General features: G+C 38.4%; 1 protein-coding gene across 1 annotated transcript in view; it reads left to right on the top strand.

Moving 5' to 3' along the window:
• Positions 1–19,510, top strand: part of LOC103476301 (F-BAR and double SH3 domains protein 2-like) — a 55,159-nt gene that overhangs the window by 15,203 nt on the left and 20,446 nt on the right. The window contains exons 5-10 of the mRNA XM_008428542.3: positions 2,783–2,927; positions 5,861–5,994; positions 7,303–7,357; positions 7,524–7,652; positions 7,743–7,865; positions 9,710–9,805. Coding sequence (XP_008426764.1) covers positions 2,783–2,927; positions 5,861–5,994; positions 7,303–7,357; positions 7,524–7,652; positions 7,743–7,865; positions 9,710–9,805 — 682 coding nt within the window. The remainder of the gene's footprint in view (positions 1–2,782; positions 2,928–5,860; positions 5,995–7,302; positions 7,358–7,523; positions 7,653–7,742; positions 7,866–9,709; positions 9,806–19,510) is intronic.

Raw genomic sequence — 19,510 nt, 5'->3', positions numbered from 1 at the left:
TACTTCAACTTATTGCGCAAACATTTATGAGGGTTTTTTTTTTCTTGCCGTTTATAGTCCTTTCTTCCTGATGAGAAGTAATGTGCCGCTCAAAGACGTTTGACTTTATCAGTACGTTTACTACTGTTATAGAAGCTTAGTTTTACGTTTGTGAATTTTAGTACTCTACATTTATTTTCTTAAAAGATTTAAAATATTTTTGCTTTAAATTGTTCCTCAGAACACAAAATTTCAACTTAGGACCAATTGAACCTATTCTTATAAACGAGATATGGTTTTATTTTACATCATCTTTGTGCTGAAGTGTCAGAAAGGGGGAATATCTTAGATGTTTGTCTCTGAGACTTGATCTAAATGGCTTCCTATTCATATATTTCAAGAGTTTATTAATTTTGTTTTTGCATATGTAACAGTTATGGGCTTTGCAGCTAACTGCGGCTACAAGAGCAGCATCAGAAGATGGTTCTTTAAGGAGCCTGAGGTGTGAATGAAGACACGAAGCAATGATTTTAGTTTTGGTGTATACATTAGTGATTTGGGGAAAAAAGCAACAGACAATTACAAATGCACAATGAGAGACAAATTAACTCAATAAATCAATTCCAAGATCATAAAGTTCTTGTCCTTACTCCTAGCTCGCCAGAAGAGGATCTGATCCATCAGGAATAAAAAACCTGACCTAAAAGGCCAGAAAACCCACTAAGTGTTTTAACAAACAATCATGTACAAACATACAAATGCAGTAAATATTAAATTCAAATTCTATGATTGGATTTCTAATAATTAAACTAAACATTTCAATCAGGTTAAATTAACCATCATTTAAATAAAGAAAACAAAAGAATATCAATCATATTTCAAACTAATGAATTTAAATTTGAAATCAAAGTTCACTTTCAAAATATCAATCAAGAAAAATAAAATAAATTAACTCAAATACTCAAGCAGAGTGGGGAAAAGAAAAAAAATAAGTAAATTAAATAAATATATTGCGCAATATCAACTTAAATGTAGCTACATCCTATTTTAATCATATCAATACAAAAACTGCCAGAACACGCACAAAACCAGCGATCGTGCTACCTTTGGGAAGAGTGTGGGGCGTACTAAACTGCAATCAGCTGTTGCAATCCCGGTGACGGCCCAGGTAACAAACAACGCTCCAATGGACCTTACCACAGGGGCCGCGTTTCATTGGCTAATGCCCATTTTACGTCACAGCGCAGCTACCACGTGCGTGACCATCTGACAAACACAAGCTACAGTAGTAAACACATGTTAATGTACATTTTGGACTAGCAGACCGGCAGAAAGATTTTGCGTCAGGACTCGAAAAAGAATGGTTCTCCACAGTCAGTGGGGTATCTGTACAGGTGATGTCAGGTATCCTGATCGTATTTGTGGAACTAAAATTAACAGATTTCCAAAATCTGAAACGGAATGCCTTGCTTGGATCAAAGCTTGTGCACGACCGCATCGTAGGTTCAATAAGAACAAAGGATTGTGTGCTGGTGCAAGTATTATTGCTTTGCTTTCTTTGTGTTTAGTGAATGAAAAAAGAAAGTCAATAATAAACACATCCATTATGAAAACCTTTTAGCCAAGTACAGCATAATGGCAGTACCGATACAACTTCTACACCTTGAAGCCTGTCTGTTACACAGTCTTATGTTAGCTTAACAGATCAATATGCAATGTGTACTGTATCTGACATGAACTTGTTGATTCCCTTCTCCATTGTCGTGGCTGATATTTTGTGAAAATCCGGCAGAAATGCTAAACTAATCGACTCAGAAATACTCTGCAGAGAGTCAGTCGAAATGAAAGACGCCATGTTTACATAGAAACTAAGCACCGCGAGGCTTTGTTTGTGAGACATGCAGCCACGTGGGATTTTAGAGGGCGTTTCTGGGCGGAACTTGGTAAGTTCATGAGCAATCGAGCAGAAATTTTATGCTAAACCAATAGTGCTATCACACAAACAAACTCACCAATAGATCAAATCAGTGGATGCAAAAATTTTGATTAATTGTCAGGAAGACGCCAAACAGCCAGCCACAATCACAGTGGAACAGGTGATGAAGTTCAAACTGCGCTGGAGGCGGGGCTTTAAATAAGTTAGCAAGTTTGGGTCAAAACAGGAAGTGAGCCCGCAAAAATAAAAGTTTTGACTAATTGCGGGTTACACACAGAAAATATAAACATTTTGCATTTAAGATAAAAAAAACAACAAACAAACAAGCAAACTTTTTCTACTGTTTTATCTTATCAAACTGTCCTATCTAGAACTCAAGTGGCTGTTTTAGCTTTTCTCAGTTCAAATTCTGAAAAAAAAAAAAACAAACAAACAATGCTTAAGTTTTTAATAAAAATGTATTTTTTTAAAATCCAACTAATGAGCAGAATAATCTGTTACTGATGCAGTAACCAAGCACTGAGTATGGATGTTGTCCACACTTCTGTATTAAAAACACTTTTTTGTTCTTGTGTAATATTCTAATTTCCCGAAGAAAAATAATTTTGGATTTAATTGGTTGGAAGCCAGAATCATCCAAGCTCATATACGTTTGTGTTGAATAACTGGGACTTTTCAAGTTTATTTACTGAAACAAGCTTTTCAATTACTTTAGATTTATGTTTTTCTGCTTATTTTTAACCTTCCTGTTACTTGCACAGAAAATTACCCTGTATGCTTTTCTCTAACTGAAAAGAAATTACATAAACCAGTTGCTCTGAACCTTGAATCATTGTTTCCTGCATGTTTGTCCTCCTTTCTCCTCAGGAACATGTTCTGTGTGTGGAGAGCGTACCTGGAAGGCACCTTCCAGGCCACGCAGTCCAGACTCAGTGCCTGTGATAACTACAAGCTCCAGGTCGCAGACGCAGCCAAGACGGCACGGCTGCAAAAGGAGCAGCAGCTCAGGAAGGTAATTCGGGTTAATTATACAACTCTGCTGCGGTTTCACTCACTTCTGGCCATTTTAAGTCAAGTCAAGTTTATTTGTAACATATTTCAGCAACAAAGCAGTTTTAAGAGTTTTATATCATAAAAACACCATACAGTCACCAATTATAAAACATGCAATAAACATGACGTTTTGTCAAATGTCGTCATAAAAATGGTTCAGCAAATGCACATCAAATATTTTGATCCATGTTCTAAACAGCTGGGTTTTTAGCCTTGATTTAAAGAAACTCAGTTTTTTTTTTCTGTTTTGCGGTTTTAAGGAAGTTTGTTCCAGATTTGTGGTGGGTAGAAACTGAATGCTGCTTCTCCATGTTTGGTTCTGAGGATGCAGATGCAGAAGCCCTTTGAGGTCTGGAAGGTTGATACAACGACAGCTCCTTTGGTATTAAGCCCTTCAGTGGTTAATGAACTAACACAATTATTTTAACCTCTATTCTCTGAGCTGCAGGGAGCCAGTGGAAGGATTTTATAACTAAAGATAAACAAATGGCTGAGTTTCTCTCGATCTTTCTGGAACATTAGTCCTTCAATTCTGGAAATGTTCTTCAGGTGATGGAAGTCCGACTTTGTAACTGTCTTTATGTGACTCTGAATGTTCAGCTCTGAGATTTCAGCCCTGATCATGAGTTTGTAGCTGTTATAACTGAAGCTTTTTAATGCTGCAGTCCACTCTACATACATTAGCATGAACCAAGACTTTTTTTTTTTAGGTAAACTTTAAACAAAGTTAAAATTTTTACTTAATCTGTGGAGATGTTTGCATTTAAAGACGTTCACACTTGGTGATCTCACTCTCTATGTGACATTTGACAGCGGAAGATGAAGTAAAAGAAATATTTCACAGCAATTGCTATCCTTCCCTTTTCAGCCAACCACAAAAAGCAATTTTCTCACTGAAGAGCACACCCACAGAATCACAAAGTTGTTTCTGTTCTGGGATCTGCTTCTTTCATCAGAGCAGAACTGAGATGAGGTTGAAACTGTGACCCCAGTCTTTAAAGGTTGTGTCCCAGATGTCAGAACCAACCTAATTTTACCCATTATGCTTCATGATGTGCTACACTGACGCTTAAAGAGGGAGGTTTGAGCAGTTTACTGAAAGGCACGTGATCATTTGGGGGGGCAACCGCGGCTAATAAAAACAGTGGAAAAAGAAGATTAAAGAGGTGTTCATAGAGTCACTAAAACACAGCTTAGTTTGTGTGAAATAATCTGTCACGACCTGCAGCTTTGAGAAGCAGATAAAAAACAAGTTTGTCATTTTTCCAGTTCAAGGTTTATGTATACAAACTTCAAGAGGAGATATTATTTAAAAAATTTACTTTTGTGAGCATTAAATCGTGTCATAATGTAATGCCCTTATCAAAAACATACCTGGAGTCTTGCTTTGATTACTTCATGCATGTTTGAGAGAACCTTTAATCTCCATGGCAACCACTCAGGTGCCTTAAAGGGGCTTTGTTATGTATTTTCCATGGTCAAGTAATGAGGTTACCTTCAGTTGTTGTAAAAATGTGGTTTATATTAACATGATGTAAAATAAATTTTACTTTGCAATAGGAGTGGGCATGTATTGTATTGTTTATCATTTATTGTGATAAATTTCTAATTATAATAAGAATTTAAACTTATTGTTGCCACAATAAATTCCAATTAATGATTTTTAAAACCCACCAAAACTGTACTGATATTTGTATCCAGTGAGAGTACCAATAAATATTAAAACATCTGAAAATATGATCAATACAAGATAGAAATCAGTACCGCCAGTATTTTCATTTGCTTTTGCAAATTCTTTTATTTTTTTGCAATCAAAATCACTGATTTTATGGAGCTAAATTAGGAATATGTGTAAGAAATTTTACAGTACATTTAATATGATGGAAAATGTTTTTATCCCTTTCCATTTTGATCAAGACTTGATTGATAAAATAATATTTAAGCATACAACTGTTATCTTAGAAATTAGATAAAGCTGGTGGAGAAATATTCCAAAAACGCTGCAGCTGGGGCTGCTGTGGTGGCGCAGGGGTTAAGTACAATCCACATATGGAGGCCCTAGTCCTCGACGCGGCTGTCGCAGGCTCGATTCCCGACCTGGCGACATTTGCTGCATGTCTTCCCCTTCTCTCATTGCCCTCTTTCCTATCTATTCACTATCAAATAAAGGCCACTAGAGCCAATAAAACCTTTGGAAAAAAACGCTGCAGCTGGGAAGAACATCAACTCAGAAGAGCAGAATTCAAATGCAGGCCACACTTTTCAGATTCTGAATTGTGTTTTCTCTCTCTCTCTCTCTCACCCTCTTTGTCTCGGTCTCTTAGATAAAACCGTCATAAATGCATTAAAGTTTGGCATTGCCCGTCATGATAAAAAAAAAATTCTAACTTTTTTCACAAGTTATTGTGAAAAAAGATAATATTGTTGTTTTGAGACCATTTTGAAGTAATATAATGGTAATGGCATAATAATGCAGGAACACATTCTCAAAGATCAATAAACTTTAAATTCTGATGAACAATTGAGTTTTTTTCAGTAGACAGAAAAGATAAAAATGTTAAATTATGCAAATTATAATTATTAACCTTGTTTTAATTTGTCATGGGATTAATTGATTTATTGCTTATTGCAACAGGCCTAGTTTCAGTGTGACAGAACGTGAAAGGCTTCAGGTTGCTTCCTGATCCTTTTGCTCAGAAACATTAGAAGAGCCGGTCTGTGTTTCTCTGCTCACACCTCACAAAGCTGCTCTTGTTTGCACTACATGTTTCCTGCATGTCACATGTATTCAGCTGTTTTTTGTGCATTTTTATAAAGAGCATTTGCATGTTTTTCCAGGTGGATAAATCATTTGAATGTATGTGTTGTGCATGTCTATGTTTGGCCCCGCAGTGCATCGAGCAGCTGACGGTGATCCAGGCGGAGCTGCAGGACTCAGTGAAGGAGTTGAGCAAGAGCAGGAAGAAGTACCAGGAGGCTGAGACCATGGCGCAGGCCGTCCGGGAGAAGACCGAGCTCGAGGCCAAGTACGACAGATCCAAACCAGCTTATCTGAATGCTCACAGAGCAAAGTGTTGGTTAAAATCACTTCCTGTTGGGCTGTGGAACTCCAAAATGCTCAAAGCTAGAACATCATGGTGCAGAATCCTTATAAAATTCCCATTTCATTCACACTTCCCAGCGACTGATTCACTCCCTGGCTGGACACGCCAGAACCTGTGCTCTTTTGTCCCAAAGATGCCTGATCTGCAGATATAAAATCTGTTGTTTTATGGGTTTCAAACGGACAAAATGTCTCAGAGGAGTCCAGGAAGCTGCCCCTCTCCTCTTCATCCTGGCACTACATGAGCAGCTGCCACCGTGACTCACTGCATTTCTGAAAATTTTCTGCCCATCGGGAACGTTTTCAAAAAGCTGCGGCTTGACTTCATAAAGAAATGCTATCAGGAGGGATTAACTGCTGGAGAATCGCTTGTTCTTATACCAGTAATACTTTCTTTAGAACGCCGTGAGCAAACGCGTCACATAAAGTCTTAATTTATTTCAGAACAGTCTCTTTCCACACAAATAATGAGGAAAAATGTTTCTTAAAAAAATTGTTTTACAGTTTTTTGACCTCTGTCACAAAATATGTAACAATCAAGATGTTTTTTCTATCAATTTTAGTGAATATTTTCATTGCTTCTCTGTGTCAGGTAAACGCCAAACAAATCCCTCACATCTACAAATGGCAACAAGGTGGAAACAAGCATCAGTTAATCAGTTAATATTAGTACCAGTATGTTCTAAAAACATAAGACCAGCATCAGCTGACCCAGATGGCAATACTGATCATTTGTGCCACTATGGAGGTGAATTGGGGTCATGGAGATTGTTAAAGAAAATAGTTTTCAAACTGAAAAAAATTTGGAAACTAAAAAGATGATACAAGCATTTTCTTTAGAGGCTTGCAAAATTGCCAAAATGTGCCAAATATATCAATTGTTTTTTATATTTACTTATGATGGATCATTTGTGTTTTTGTGACTGAAAATAAACAAAAATAATAGAAAAAGATTTGAAAGTAAAGTTCTGAACAACTTTTCAATTTGAAAGGTTTTTTTATTTTAGTTTTTTCAGTCTGCATTGTTTTCAATGCATCTCCATATGCATCCCGAGTTTTTAGGAGACAAAAATAAAAGCAACTTTGCTCAGCGCTCCATATTAATCACTTAGCTTTACTTTAGCTTCAACTGGCTGTTAGAAATTTTGCTTGTTTTGATTTAAACCACATTTTCACTGTAAAATAAGTATTTCTATTGCAAGTTTCAACATCTGATTTGCGTATTTTTCAGGTCAAAGCTAAGTCTCTTCCAGTCTCGCTCCAGTCTGCAGAGGGCCAGTGTAAAGGTAGGATATTGACACCTTAGAAGAGCTCCTGCTTATTATTTAGACTAGCGGTTCTCAAGGGACCTGGAAAAAAGGCTAGGGGGGCGCTGGCCCAAAAAAGGTTCAGAAACACTGATCTAGACAATGATTAACTCAGCTAACTGTGCTTTTGCTGGTTTCATTTCAGCTGAAAGCAAAGAGAAGTGAATGCAACTCCAAAGCAACTCATGCCAGAAACGACTATCTTCTCACCCTGGCAGCCTCCAACGCTCACCTGCAGCGCTACTACAGCGCAGACCTCCAGGACTGCATCAAGGTGCGGCTGCTGGTCCAAACCGGATCTGAACAGCTGTGGATCCTCAGGTCCCGCAGAGATAACACTTTCTGTTTTCCTCCCGCGCTTCAGGTGTTAGACGGTCGAATCTACGAACAGGTTAAAGATTACCTGGTCTCGCTTTGTCACACTGAGCTGGAGACGCACCAGGCGGTGCACGACTCCTTCACCCAGCTGCTGAACAGCTCAGCCGGGGTGAGTTCCTTCTGCCCACACCTGGAATCAAGCAGAGCATCACTTAATATTTATCTTTAAATAAATTATTGCATAAAGTGCTTCAGTTCTGACATAATAAGTTGAAGTTTAACTCTCAACAAAGCCGCCTTATCTAAAGTGTTGCAGCTTTGTGGTTGAGCTATTGGGTGAGCTTAGAAAAACGGTCAAAGGTCAAACATGTGGGCACATTTTACTGTAGTTATGGAGGGCAACAGCTGCAGCTGCAGGAAAGAGAGCTGATTGTAACCATTAGAGGAGCCTTTGTTACACCCAGATGAAGGTTATTTAACAGATTCTAATGCTCGAATGCTAATGAGCCAAAGTGTTTACATTTATGTATTTGATCTAAAGTCCGGAAAACATTGACTTTATTTTCCATGCCTGGATTCATATGCAAAAAAGAAAACACCTTTACTGCTTTTATCGTATTCTAAAAGACAGAATTTAAAATGGCATAAATGACTTTTTATGTATATTTATCATAAAAAGTAACTTGCCAAATCAAAAAATGTCTTTGTCCAACTTATTGTTTTGTTTTTAGTTTATTTGCAAATTATTCAAAATTCAAACGAAATCTGTTTACTTTTATGTTTTTTACTCAAAGGGCTTTTAGATTTTAAACTGAATCTGAGGTTTTCAAACTGGGTCTGGTTTAGGTGGTGGAGTATTAAGAACATGTGTATTAAAAGAAAAATTATGTGGCCGTAGAGCACATTTTCTCAAAAACAACAACTTTCATTTCTAGATTAATTTGACATCTTAACAAGAAAAAAAAAGCACAAAGTTTCTCTATTTTTACTTCACAGTTTTGATTCACATTGTTTCTTTTTCTATGTTAAAGTGTATTTTTGATGATTTTATGACCGACAGTCAAACAAACCCAACTTTAATAATCTTACAGTCATAGTAATTTAAATGAATTCAGTGGTAAATTGTAAATAGTTTTTGTTAAATAGATCAAAATGTATAAACATTGATCAGTTTAATGAACCTGAGCTGAACTCTGCTGCTTCAGGTTCTTCTGATTAACTGAAGTGGTTTGAGTTACTCGCCGCTGCTCAGTTACACGCTCCAAAGCCGCTCACGTTTGTTCGGGTCAGCTTGCGTCTCTGGACCCAAAGAGGGATTTTTATTTCTTCTCACCACACAGTATGAGCAAATCAGAAGAGCAAGGGAAGTTTAATATGTAGAGCACAATTCAGCAACAAGGTAGTTCGAAACAATTCGCATGATCAAAACATCAGACAAAACATCTTGGTGTACTGGTACAATCTGTTAAATAGGAAAGTGATGAAAAGTTGTAAAGTCCAGAGGAAAATCATTAATGTTTCAGTTCTTATTAATCACTGTTTCAGCAATTTTGCAGTTCTCTGGAAGCTTGTTCCAGAGTAGAGGAGCATAAAAGCTGAATTCTGCTTCTCCATGTTTGGTTCTATGAAGACACTGCTGCAGTAATCAATGCAACTAAATATAAACACTTGGATGAGTTTCTCTAGCTCTTTCTGGGTCGGTAGTTCTTTAATCCTGGAAATGTTCCTCAGGTGACATAAGGCTGACTTTGTAACTGTTTTTATATGACTGTTAGGGTTCTCTCCACCCTAAGAGTGAACCCTAGGGAGCAAGGAACCCTAAGAGGTCTGAAATGTGATTTCAGGCCTGATTACTAGTTTCTAGCTGTAATGACTAAAGCTGTGTGCTGACTCTAAATTGTTCCTCTTTAGGTCCAAAAATATTGAATGCAGTTTTGTTTCTTTTTGGTCCCAGTTTTGGCACCTCCCGGCATCTACGCAGCTTTTGAATTGGTTCTTGTTTGTGATTTGCAGCTTCTCCAGGAGTTTCACCAGCAGACGTTTGTGCAGAAGAATCTTGTGTTTCAACAAGCCTCAGATTTCCTGTATCAGCCTGTTGACTCAGACAAGGTAAATGCTGATTTTCTGTTATTTGTCTTCCCTTCCAACTTTACAATCAGTCATCTCCTCCACGAGAAACTTAAAACTGGAACTCATTTCTATGCATGTTTTAGATGCGTTCCACTGCTCTGTAAGCTTGCTCAGTTCTGTAGGTCTGCACTGCCAAAACCTCACACATTAACCTCTAGGTGTGTAAAGATGCATACATTCATGCTTTCAGGACGATTTGGGTCGCCTCATATGCGTACAGAACAAATCCAGTGTTGTTTTAAACCTGTACACACCCAGAAGGTTTATGTGCAGAACTAATGAGCAGAATCTGGGTTTCCATCTGCAGCTAGAAAAACGGACACGTAAAGTCAGAGGAAAGGTTTTATTTTGCAAGTGAGGTGTTCAGTTCCACCATTTATTCATTGTTGGATCACAAAGCTGTAACAGATAAATACTCAGCTGAAACTGAAAAACAATACATATAGATTTACTACATGTATTTGTTTCTGTTTGTGGTGTTTACGGCTTTTATCAGTCCGGAAAAGTCTAGAATTTTCTATGACCATTTTCAAAAAAGTGTGAATAAAAGAAAATTAAATATGGAAAATTTACCGTTTATCATTATGTTTTGTTTTTCAAAGGACAATAATAATATGGGTTTTACTTCGTTTTATATTTAAGTGACACTTCTTATCTTTGACTGAAACATCACAACTTTATTTTTAAACACTTTAGCCATCAGTATTTTAGTTTTTGACTTATAGACTAAATCTACTGATATTCAAAAGTTGAGAAAGTCAATTTCAAGAGTTTTTCAACTTTAAACAACTTCACATTCAACTTGTACTGCCACACTAAAAAAAGCTATTTTTGGGAATTTTTACAAACAAAATAAAGGTAAGAGTAACTTTATAAACTGCTTTAAACATGTATTTTTACAGTTTGATGCTTCAATCTTTATTACACTAATAAAAGAGTTACAGATGTGGAAGTAGAGCTGGTCTGAAGGGGTCCGGATGCCAAACACGAAGTGAAATCAGAAAAAACATGAGGTGATTTTGGCATGTTGTTGATTCAGGATGTGTGGAAACCAGAGGTGTTCACAAGTCTTTTTCTTTTAAAGTCTTTAGGGCTCAAGTCCAAGTCAAATCTTATTTTTGGGACTTCAGTGCAACTTGAGTCAGAGTCTCGAGTTTGAGACTCGTGTTTCATACTCGAGTCTCAGCAGATAGAGGTGAATATTTTATGGTTGAGTGTTAGGAAGGTTAATATAACTAGAAAACAATCTGGAAATTTGAGTCTGGAAAAGTATTGGATTATGGAATGAAAACAATTCAATTTAAGGTAGATACTTCTGACTTTATTCTGAAATTAATGTTGGAAATTTCCATAGAACATATCTAAAATTTTCTAAAGAAAATGCAGGTTGGGAAGCAGAAATAGATGGGCATTATGCTACTTGAAATGCTATTGGCTGATTTTAGCAAAGCAACCAATCCAGGAGCGACAATCCAGCCTTACCTTAAATTTTTGTACAGCCAGATTTTAATATACTTATATTTAAAGCTGTTCTCCTCTCCCTCTTTGTCAGCCATTGTTACAGGAACAAAATCTTTTGTTTGACATTGAATTTTGGGAAACTCCAGACCAGACCTTCAAGCCCCTGAAAAGGAGGATGCATGTATGATATTATAATTAGTTGAGCCACACCTGTATTTTTTATTTTTTTAAGGATTAGTTTCAGTCATCTCACTGAAAGATTACACACACACACACGCATATATATATATATATATATATATATATATATATATATATATATACACACACACACACACACAGGGCTTAAAGAGCTCCGGCCGGGGGCCGGATTTCCGGCTTTTGACAAAACGGTCCGCCTCAACCAAACTGTAGTCTCTGGGCTTAAAAAGCTCTGTCTACAAAGATGTCTGCCAATCAGAATTCTAGCTCCCGTTTTCTTGACCAATGACTGTAAAACAGTTTGTAGAAAAGAAGCGCATGCGTTCGATTTGTCTGACCTGTTAAACAAACACGTTTACTTGAGAAAGGAATTAAAAACAAGTGGCGCTGGGCATGGCTAGAGGGAAGGGGACAGGAAGTTGGCGGACATTTTTACAAAAGGGGGACGCTGGGATTCCTTTGGGGGGCTTTTGGTCGAAAGTAAACTTTACACCTTAAATGCACAACAATACCAGTTCAGACTTTGAGCAACTTGCTAAAACTGTATTTCGTAGAGTTCATTTTATAGCGTTAACACCAGAGCTGTAAGTGGTCCGGTATGAAACGGGTGTGATAGAACAACGGTACAACAGCACTTTTAAATTTCAACAATCACAATACCGAAATTGTTTCCGTTGTTTTAAAAGGTTTATGTCAGTCTGCCTTTTCCACATCGAAACGTTTCCCGACCGCCCTGCACCTTAAGGGCTTAAAAAAAAAAACGAGGCGCACATCACGCAAAACTCTGAAACAGGAGAAGTGGGACATAAAACGAAGCGACGAACTAGTTGCGAATTATGGCATAAAAACAGAGAATCTGACGCTCCGAACAGTGAAATTGTTCCGGATTTCACTGTTCCGAATCCGAACAGTGAAAAAATCAACTCATGATGTGAAACACATCATGACGATTAGGAGGCTCAGCAGGTGATGAGTGAAGATTACTGGTGGTCAATAAACGATAAAATAAATGTAGCAACAGGAAAGAAACTAAAGTGGACATAGCAATAAACCAAGAGAGGATAATACTAATCAAAGAAAAGTAAATGGAAATGAATGAAGAACAAAATGCAAGAATAGACTAAGAAGCTAAAGTAAATACAGAGGAATAAACTTGTATGGCAAGACCTTTAGAGCAATAATTAATACAGAGGGCTGTATGGCAAGAATAAACAGATTTCCAGATAAAAGGTAAAATAATATTGTTGAAGTGCCATGGGTTTGTTGAGACCACATTTAATACAGAGAATAAATATCTTACAGGTCATAACAGTAAATAACTTATCACTTATTTATGTTTTTAATTAGATTTGATATATTTATTTCTTCAGTATTATTTTTTAATGTCAGTGTTAATGTCATTGGGCTGATGACTCCATGACACTTTCAATTTGACTCATTAGGACTTGATTAAGAACCAGATTTGTTCTTTGTAATTTCTGTCCAGTAAAACTATTGATCTATAATCAATAGACAGGTCTATATAAAGATATAATCCATGTTTCTGTCTCATATTTGTATGGCATTAAAAGGACCTGGAACTTTTGTTTTTCCACTGAAAGCTCTGGTTTGCAAAGTAAATGCCATGAGTGTGAAATTTTATGGATAATGTTGAACGTCATTTATCTGGTCATTTTGTGGAATATTTAACAACTAGAAAATTGCAAAGAACAAGAATATTTTTCCACTCGGACTGGCTGCTGATAGGCCTACCAATTTTAACTTGAATGTTCATTGCATTTTTTGTAGACGCCTGTGAAAATAATTTCTATTTCCATGGCTTTTTTATTCTCTGGGAAATTATCTTGATGATAAAAACAGAAACAAGCATAAAAATCAAAACATCTACAATAGTGATAGTAATATTAATAATAAAATAATGGTCAGTGCAAAGTAGCCTACAAATTCTTTGTTGGGGGGCGGTGAGGGACCTGGATAAAGGCTAGGGGGGGGCGCTGGGCTGAAAAAGGGTGAGAAACACTGATTTAGTTGGTAATGTTGCATGTTCTAAATTACTTGCAAAAACGTTGACTGAAAGGACTCTTATTTAATGTTGAGGGATTTTTGGCAAACCTTTAGGGCACAGACATTTTACATTTTGTTTTGAGTTGAAATGTACTGAAGTCTTATTTAAGTTTGAGTGTTTAGCTTGTTAATTGTATTTTTGGAAGCAATTGTTTGCACTATTCAAAGACACTTTTTATTAAACTGTGGCAATAGCAACGGCATAGTTAATTTCTATTATAACTATAAGTTTCAGGCTCAGGATTTGTTTTTACTTTAAGCCCTGTATATATAATATATATATATATATATATATATATATATATATATATAAAAAAAAAATTCCCTTCTCACCCTGCGCGGGTGGTCTGTTTCATCCTCTGAGCTCGGGTCCTCTACCAGAGGCCTGGGAGCTTGAGGGTTCTGCGCAGTATCTTGGCTGTGCCTAGAACTGCACATTTCTGGACTGAGATGTCTGATGTTGTTCCTGGGATCTGTTTAAGCCACTGCTCCAGTTTGGGGGTGACTGCCCCGAGGGCCCCGATGACCACAGGCACCACTGTGGTCTTCACCTTCCAGGTCTTTTCCAGTTCCTCCCTGAGGCCCTGGTATTTCTCCAATTTCTCATGTTCCTTTTTCCTGATGTTGTAGTCACTTGGTATTGCTACATCCACCACAACGGCTTTCCTCTGTTCTTTATCCACCACCACAATGTCCGGTTGGTTCGCCATTACCATCTTGTCTGTCTGGATCTGGAAGTCCCACAGGATCTTAGCTCGGTCATTCTCCACCACTTTTGGGGGTGTTCCCCACTTTGATCTCGGGGCTTCCAGTCCATATTCTGCACAGATGTTCCTGTACACTATGCCCGCCACTTGGTTATGTCGTTCCATGTACGCTTTCCCTGCCAGCATCTTGCACCCTGCTATTATGTGCTGGACTGTCTCAGGGGCCTCCTTGCACAACCTACACCTTGGGTCTTCTCTGGTGTGGTAGATCTGAGCCTCTATTGCTCTGGTGTTTAGGGCCTGTTCCTGGGCGGCCAGGATGAGAGCCTCTGTGCTGTCCTTGAGTCCAGCTTTCTCCAGCCATTGGTAGGTTTTCCTGACATCAGCCACTTCAGTTATTTGTCGGTGGTACATCCCATGTAGGGGCTTGTCCTCCCATGATGGTACTTCCAGCACCTTGTCTTCTGTTCCCCATTGCCTGAGACATTCGCTGAGCACATCGTCTGTTGACGCTTTGTCCTTGATGTATTTATGGATCTTGGATGTTTCATCCTGGACAGTGGCTCTCACACTCACTAGTCCTCTGCCTCCTTCCTTACGGCTCGTGTACAGTCTCAGGGTGCTGGATTTGGGGTGGAACCCTCCATGCATGGTTAGTAGCTTCCTAGTCTTAACATCCGTGGCCTTCATCTCTTCCATTGGCCAGCTAATTATTCCGGCAGGGTATCTGATTACTGGTAAGGCATAGCTGTTTATTGCACGGATCTTGTTCTTGCCATTGAGCTGGCTTCTCAGGACTTGCCTTATTCGTTGGAGGTATTTGGCTGTGGCTCCTTTCCTTGTGACCTCATCGAGGTTGCCATTTGCTTGTGGTATTCCCAGGTACTTGTAGCTGTGCTCTATGTCTGCTATTGTTCCTTCTGGGAGTGAGACCCCTTCTGTGTGGGTGACCTTCCCTCTCTTTGTAACCATCCGACCACACTTCTCTAGTCCGAATGACATCCCAATGTCAGTGCTGTAGATCCTGGTGGTGTGGATCAGTGAGTCGATGTCTCGCTCGCTCTTGGCGTACAGCTTGATGTCATCCATGTAGAGGAGGTGACTGATCGTGGCCCCATTCTTGAGTCGGTATCCGTAGCCAGTCTTGTTGATGATTTGGCTGAGAGGGTTCAGGCCTATGCAGAACAGCAGTGGGGACAGAGCATCTCCTTGGTATATGCCACATTTGATGGACACTTGTGCAAGTGGTTTGCAGTTGGCTTCAAGGGTGGTTTTCCACAGCCCCATCGAGTTTGCAATGAAGGCTCTTAGAGTCCTATTGATGTTGTACATCTCTAAGCATTCAATGATCCAAGTGTGTGGCATTGAGTCATAGGCTTTCTTGTAATCAATCCAAGCGGTACACAGGTTGGTGTGTCGGGTTTTGCAGTCTCGGGCAACTGTGTGGTCTACAAGGAGTTGGTGTTTGGCTCCTCTGCTATTTATGCCTATGCCCTTCTGTGCCTTGCTCATGTATTTATCCATGTGCCCGCTTATCTTAGCCGCTATGATGCCTGACATGAGCTTCCATGTTGTAGAGAGACAGGTTATTGGCCGATAGTTGGATGGGACTGAACCCTTCGAGGGTTCCTTCTGTATCAGGATTGTGCGCCCTTCAGTTAACCATTCAGGGTGAGTCCCATTTTGTAGCAGCTGGTTCAGTTGGGCTGCCAGTCGCTCATGGAGGGCAGTGAGTTTCTTAAGCCAGTAGGCATGGATCATGTCAGGTCCTGGTGCTGTCCAGTTTCATTCTCTCTCGTGTATCTCTTTAGGCGGCTGGCCAAGGCTTGGAGCCTTTGTTTGGCAGTTTCGAGTGCTTCAGGTATGGGCATCTGGCTGTACTTCTTGGGTACTGATCTTTTCATTGCACCCCTTTGGAGCTCTGACAGTTGACTCACTTCCCTCCTTGTTATCTTGATCTTAGCCTCTAACCGTCTTTTCCATGGTGGGTATTGGGTCTCATGGTTGCTCTTATAACCAAGCATCTCAAGGATCACTGATGCTGAATTGTATATCAGCTCATTGGTTTCTGTTATGGTGTTGGTAGGGATCGTTCTCAATGCTGCATTCACATCTTCAATGAGACTTTCTGATGGTACTTCACTCAGCCGTTGTAATTGGCGTCGAGGTCGTCTGGTGTTCATTCGGGCCATGATTCTCTCTCTCAGGTCAGTTGCTGCCTCGTTCAGCTCAGATGGTTCGTTCATTACTGGGGCTACATACCCAGTCTCTGGGCGGGGAGTTGTAGTTGACTCCCTTCTGACCTGGCATCCTGGCTCCTTCCCGTAGCACTTGTGTCGTACCTCGTCAATCTCCAGTTGTGACAGCAGTTGCCGTTTGCGGATGTTGGAACACTGAGCTACTAGTTGTTTGGCAGTTAGTGTTGACTGGGGATGTCGAGCTAACCATTCCTCCCACAGTCTTTGCATGTAGCCCCTCTGACTAGGATTACTTGAGTAGTAGCATTCCAACAGATCCATGTTTTCACCTCTCGCCCATTTCCGTCTTGTTCCAGTAGCCCATTTTTCATCAGGGTGCTCTGGTTCCCCAGCACCTGACGCAGACCTTGTTTGACCGGGCGACGTCTGAGCCGGCATGTCGTGCTTATTTGTGTCTCTCATGGTATGAGGTAGGCTATATAGCTCCAAGGGTCTTGCCTAAGGACCCACACTGACAGCTCAATGTCACCATTGTAACCGTTTGCCCCAGCCCCCAGCCTGGCCTCGAACCCGGGTCTCCCGGGTGGAAGACTGGTGACTTACCTATTGAGCTATACAGTCAGCTATATATATATATATATATATATATATATATATATATATATATATATATATATATATATATATATATATATATATATATATATATATATATATATATATATATATATATATATATATATATATATATATATATATATATATATATATATATAAATAAAAAACTCAACCAACCACAAAGCTTTGAAGTAGTTTCTATCTTGAGGAAAGAATAATGTTTTATTTTGATTTGTTCATTTTGGGATCCGAGGTTTTCATCTGTTGATGCAGAAGTACTTTTACTTCATTTGGCTCAAACCATGAAAATAAAATGTATTCCACCGAATATTGTCTTGCACAATCAGGGAGCATGCTAATTTGCACTTGTTCATTATTTATTTGGTAATTATATGATCTGCTAAAGCAGCTGACTAGCCTTTGCCCTGGTTAAAGCGATATGTATACGTTACATGTAACCTGACCAGATTTCTATGGAAAACCCCCGCAGGGCTGACGGACCACACAGGCACTAAACCATCATCTGCTGTTAGCTTACATCTCTGGTTTTACACCCAGCGATTACCTGTAGTGGTAAAGGTTAGCTGTGAAATCAGCTGAAAGTGCAGAATTCAGGTTTTGACACGAACTGTTCACACTGTTTGTTTTCCATGTGCAGCTGTCACACATTTAGCCGCTGCATAACTTCTCTGAAGTGTGGGAATAAAAGCTGACTGTCGGACTGCAGAACCAAATCTGGGTCATCGCTTCACGCCGAACAACAGCTGTTGTTTGCTGGAGCTCTGAACGGTTCTGCCGACCCGCTCTGACACGGTGGAACGAGCCAAAACAAGCCATAAACCTGAGCTTGTGGATTTCTGCACATTAGTAAAACTTCTTAATAAGAGAACATTTATTCAGTTTTTTAAAACATTTTAATACAAAATCACCAGTGTTACACTTTTTAGAGCTGCTCGGAAGTTTTGTAAAGTGAAATATTTTTAATGCCTCTTTAAGTTGTTCAGCCTGACCTTTTGAGTGATCCAAAATATTCTGTTTTTTTGGGCCTTTTATTAGTTTGCTCCTGGAAATGGGAAAGAAAGGAGAGCATTTAAGAAAGGCACGGAATAACTGCATGTACTGTATCTGAAAAATAACAGTGGAAAGGCTAGCCTATTAATATCCAACAAAAACTGTTACCAAGATTTCCTGTGCTTATGTTATATCAGAAAATAGACACGTCAAACTAGTTACAAAGTAACGATAGCTAAAATTAGCACCGAAATACAGCACTTGCATGAAAATTAAGTGCTGTATTAATCTTAACATGTTTTTTGAGCATGTTAAAATTATTGTACAAAAATATGCCTTCTGCATTCTTTGTACTTGTGTGTGATTTTATACTTCTGTCATGTTTGAAAAAAATACATAAATAAAGCAATAATTAGTAATGAAAAGATTTTATAACCCACCTTTATCACAAATGCAGACCATGTAACAGAATAATAACAATAATATTGTTGATAATAATATTAATATTAATTTGGGCTTAATAAATTGCTCTTACTGAGAGAATAAAATCCAGTCTCTAAGGGGAAACCTCTGTGCCTCTGTTTTTATAAGCCTGAAGCTTTGACGGCCTTCATGAAGTCTAATGAAGAGCGTTGTTTCACTTCAAACCAGCTGTTTCTCATTACTAAGTGTCGTGAGATTTAATTTGGGCTTAATAGTAATTAATATCAGAAACGCTTCAGAAATCATATTTATGTAGAACAGGAAATGCATTCATTTCCTGTTTTGATGTGGTTTTATTTTCTTCCATTTATGTTTGTTTTGAGTTCATTATTGGGCATACATAGGTTATATAATAGGTACAGGTATTTGAATGTTGTGAAAAAGTTCTAAATTTTCTGTCAATTTTTTTTGCGAAATATTTCAAGCATTTTCTTCTTGTAGTTTTGATATTTATGGCTTCCAAAGGATGAAAACTAAACCTATTTCCTCATACTTTTTCCTTCCACTCAACTTTGTACGAGTATTTCTGGATATAACACTCATCTTTTGATAATATTCTAATTTTCTGAGTTGTACATGTACTTTTTTTTTTTTTTTACTTTGTTGTGTTTTGAGATCAAAAGTATTAGGGAAACTTTGCAGATCTTAAACCTTTTTGTTTGCAAACAGATGCCCAGCTTCCCTTTGTTTTTGTTTTTTTATCATTGGAAACACCCTTCGCTTTTTCTAGTTTGTGAGTTTTATTGGAAAAATATAAAAAATATAAAATAGTTGTATTTTTCTAATACAACTTAAAGCTAGGTTCTTTGTTTCTCACTGGTAATCAGACTTTTTGGTTAGAATGTAAAATTTTATCAGGATCTGGGAGAAAATGTGTTGAAATTCCTTTTGTAAGCAGATGTTTGCAGATTTATTCACTGCTTAAAGTTTGTTCCGACAGT

Source organism: Poecilia reticulata, chromosome 14 (assembly GCF_904066995.2).
Source record: "Poecilia reticulata chromosome 14, P_reticulata-male-v2, whole genome shotgun sequence".
Taxonomy (NCBI): Eukaryota; Metazoa; Chordata; class Actinopteri; order Cyprinodontiformes; family Poeciliidae; genus Poecilia; species Poecilia reticulata.
The sequence above is the reverse complement of the archived record's forward strand: the minus strand, read 5'-3'. Positions and strand labels throughout refer to the sequence as shown.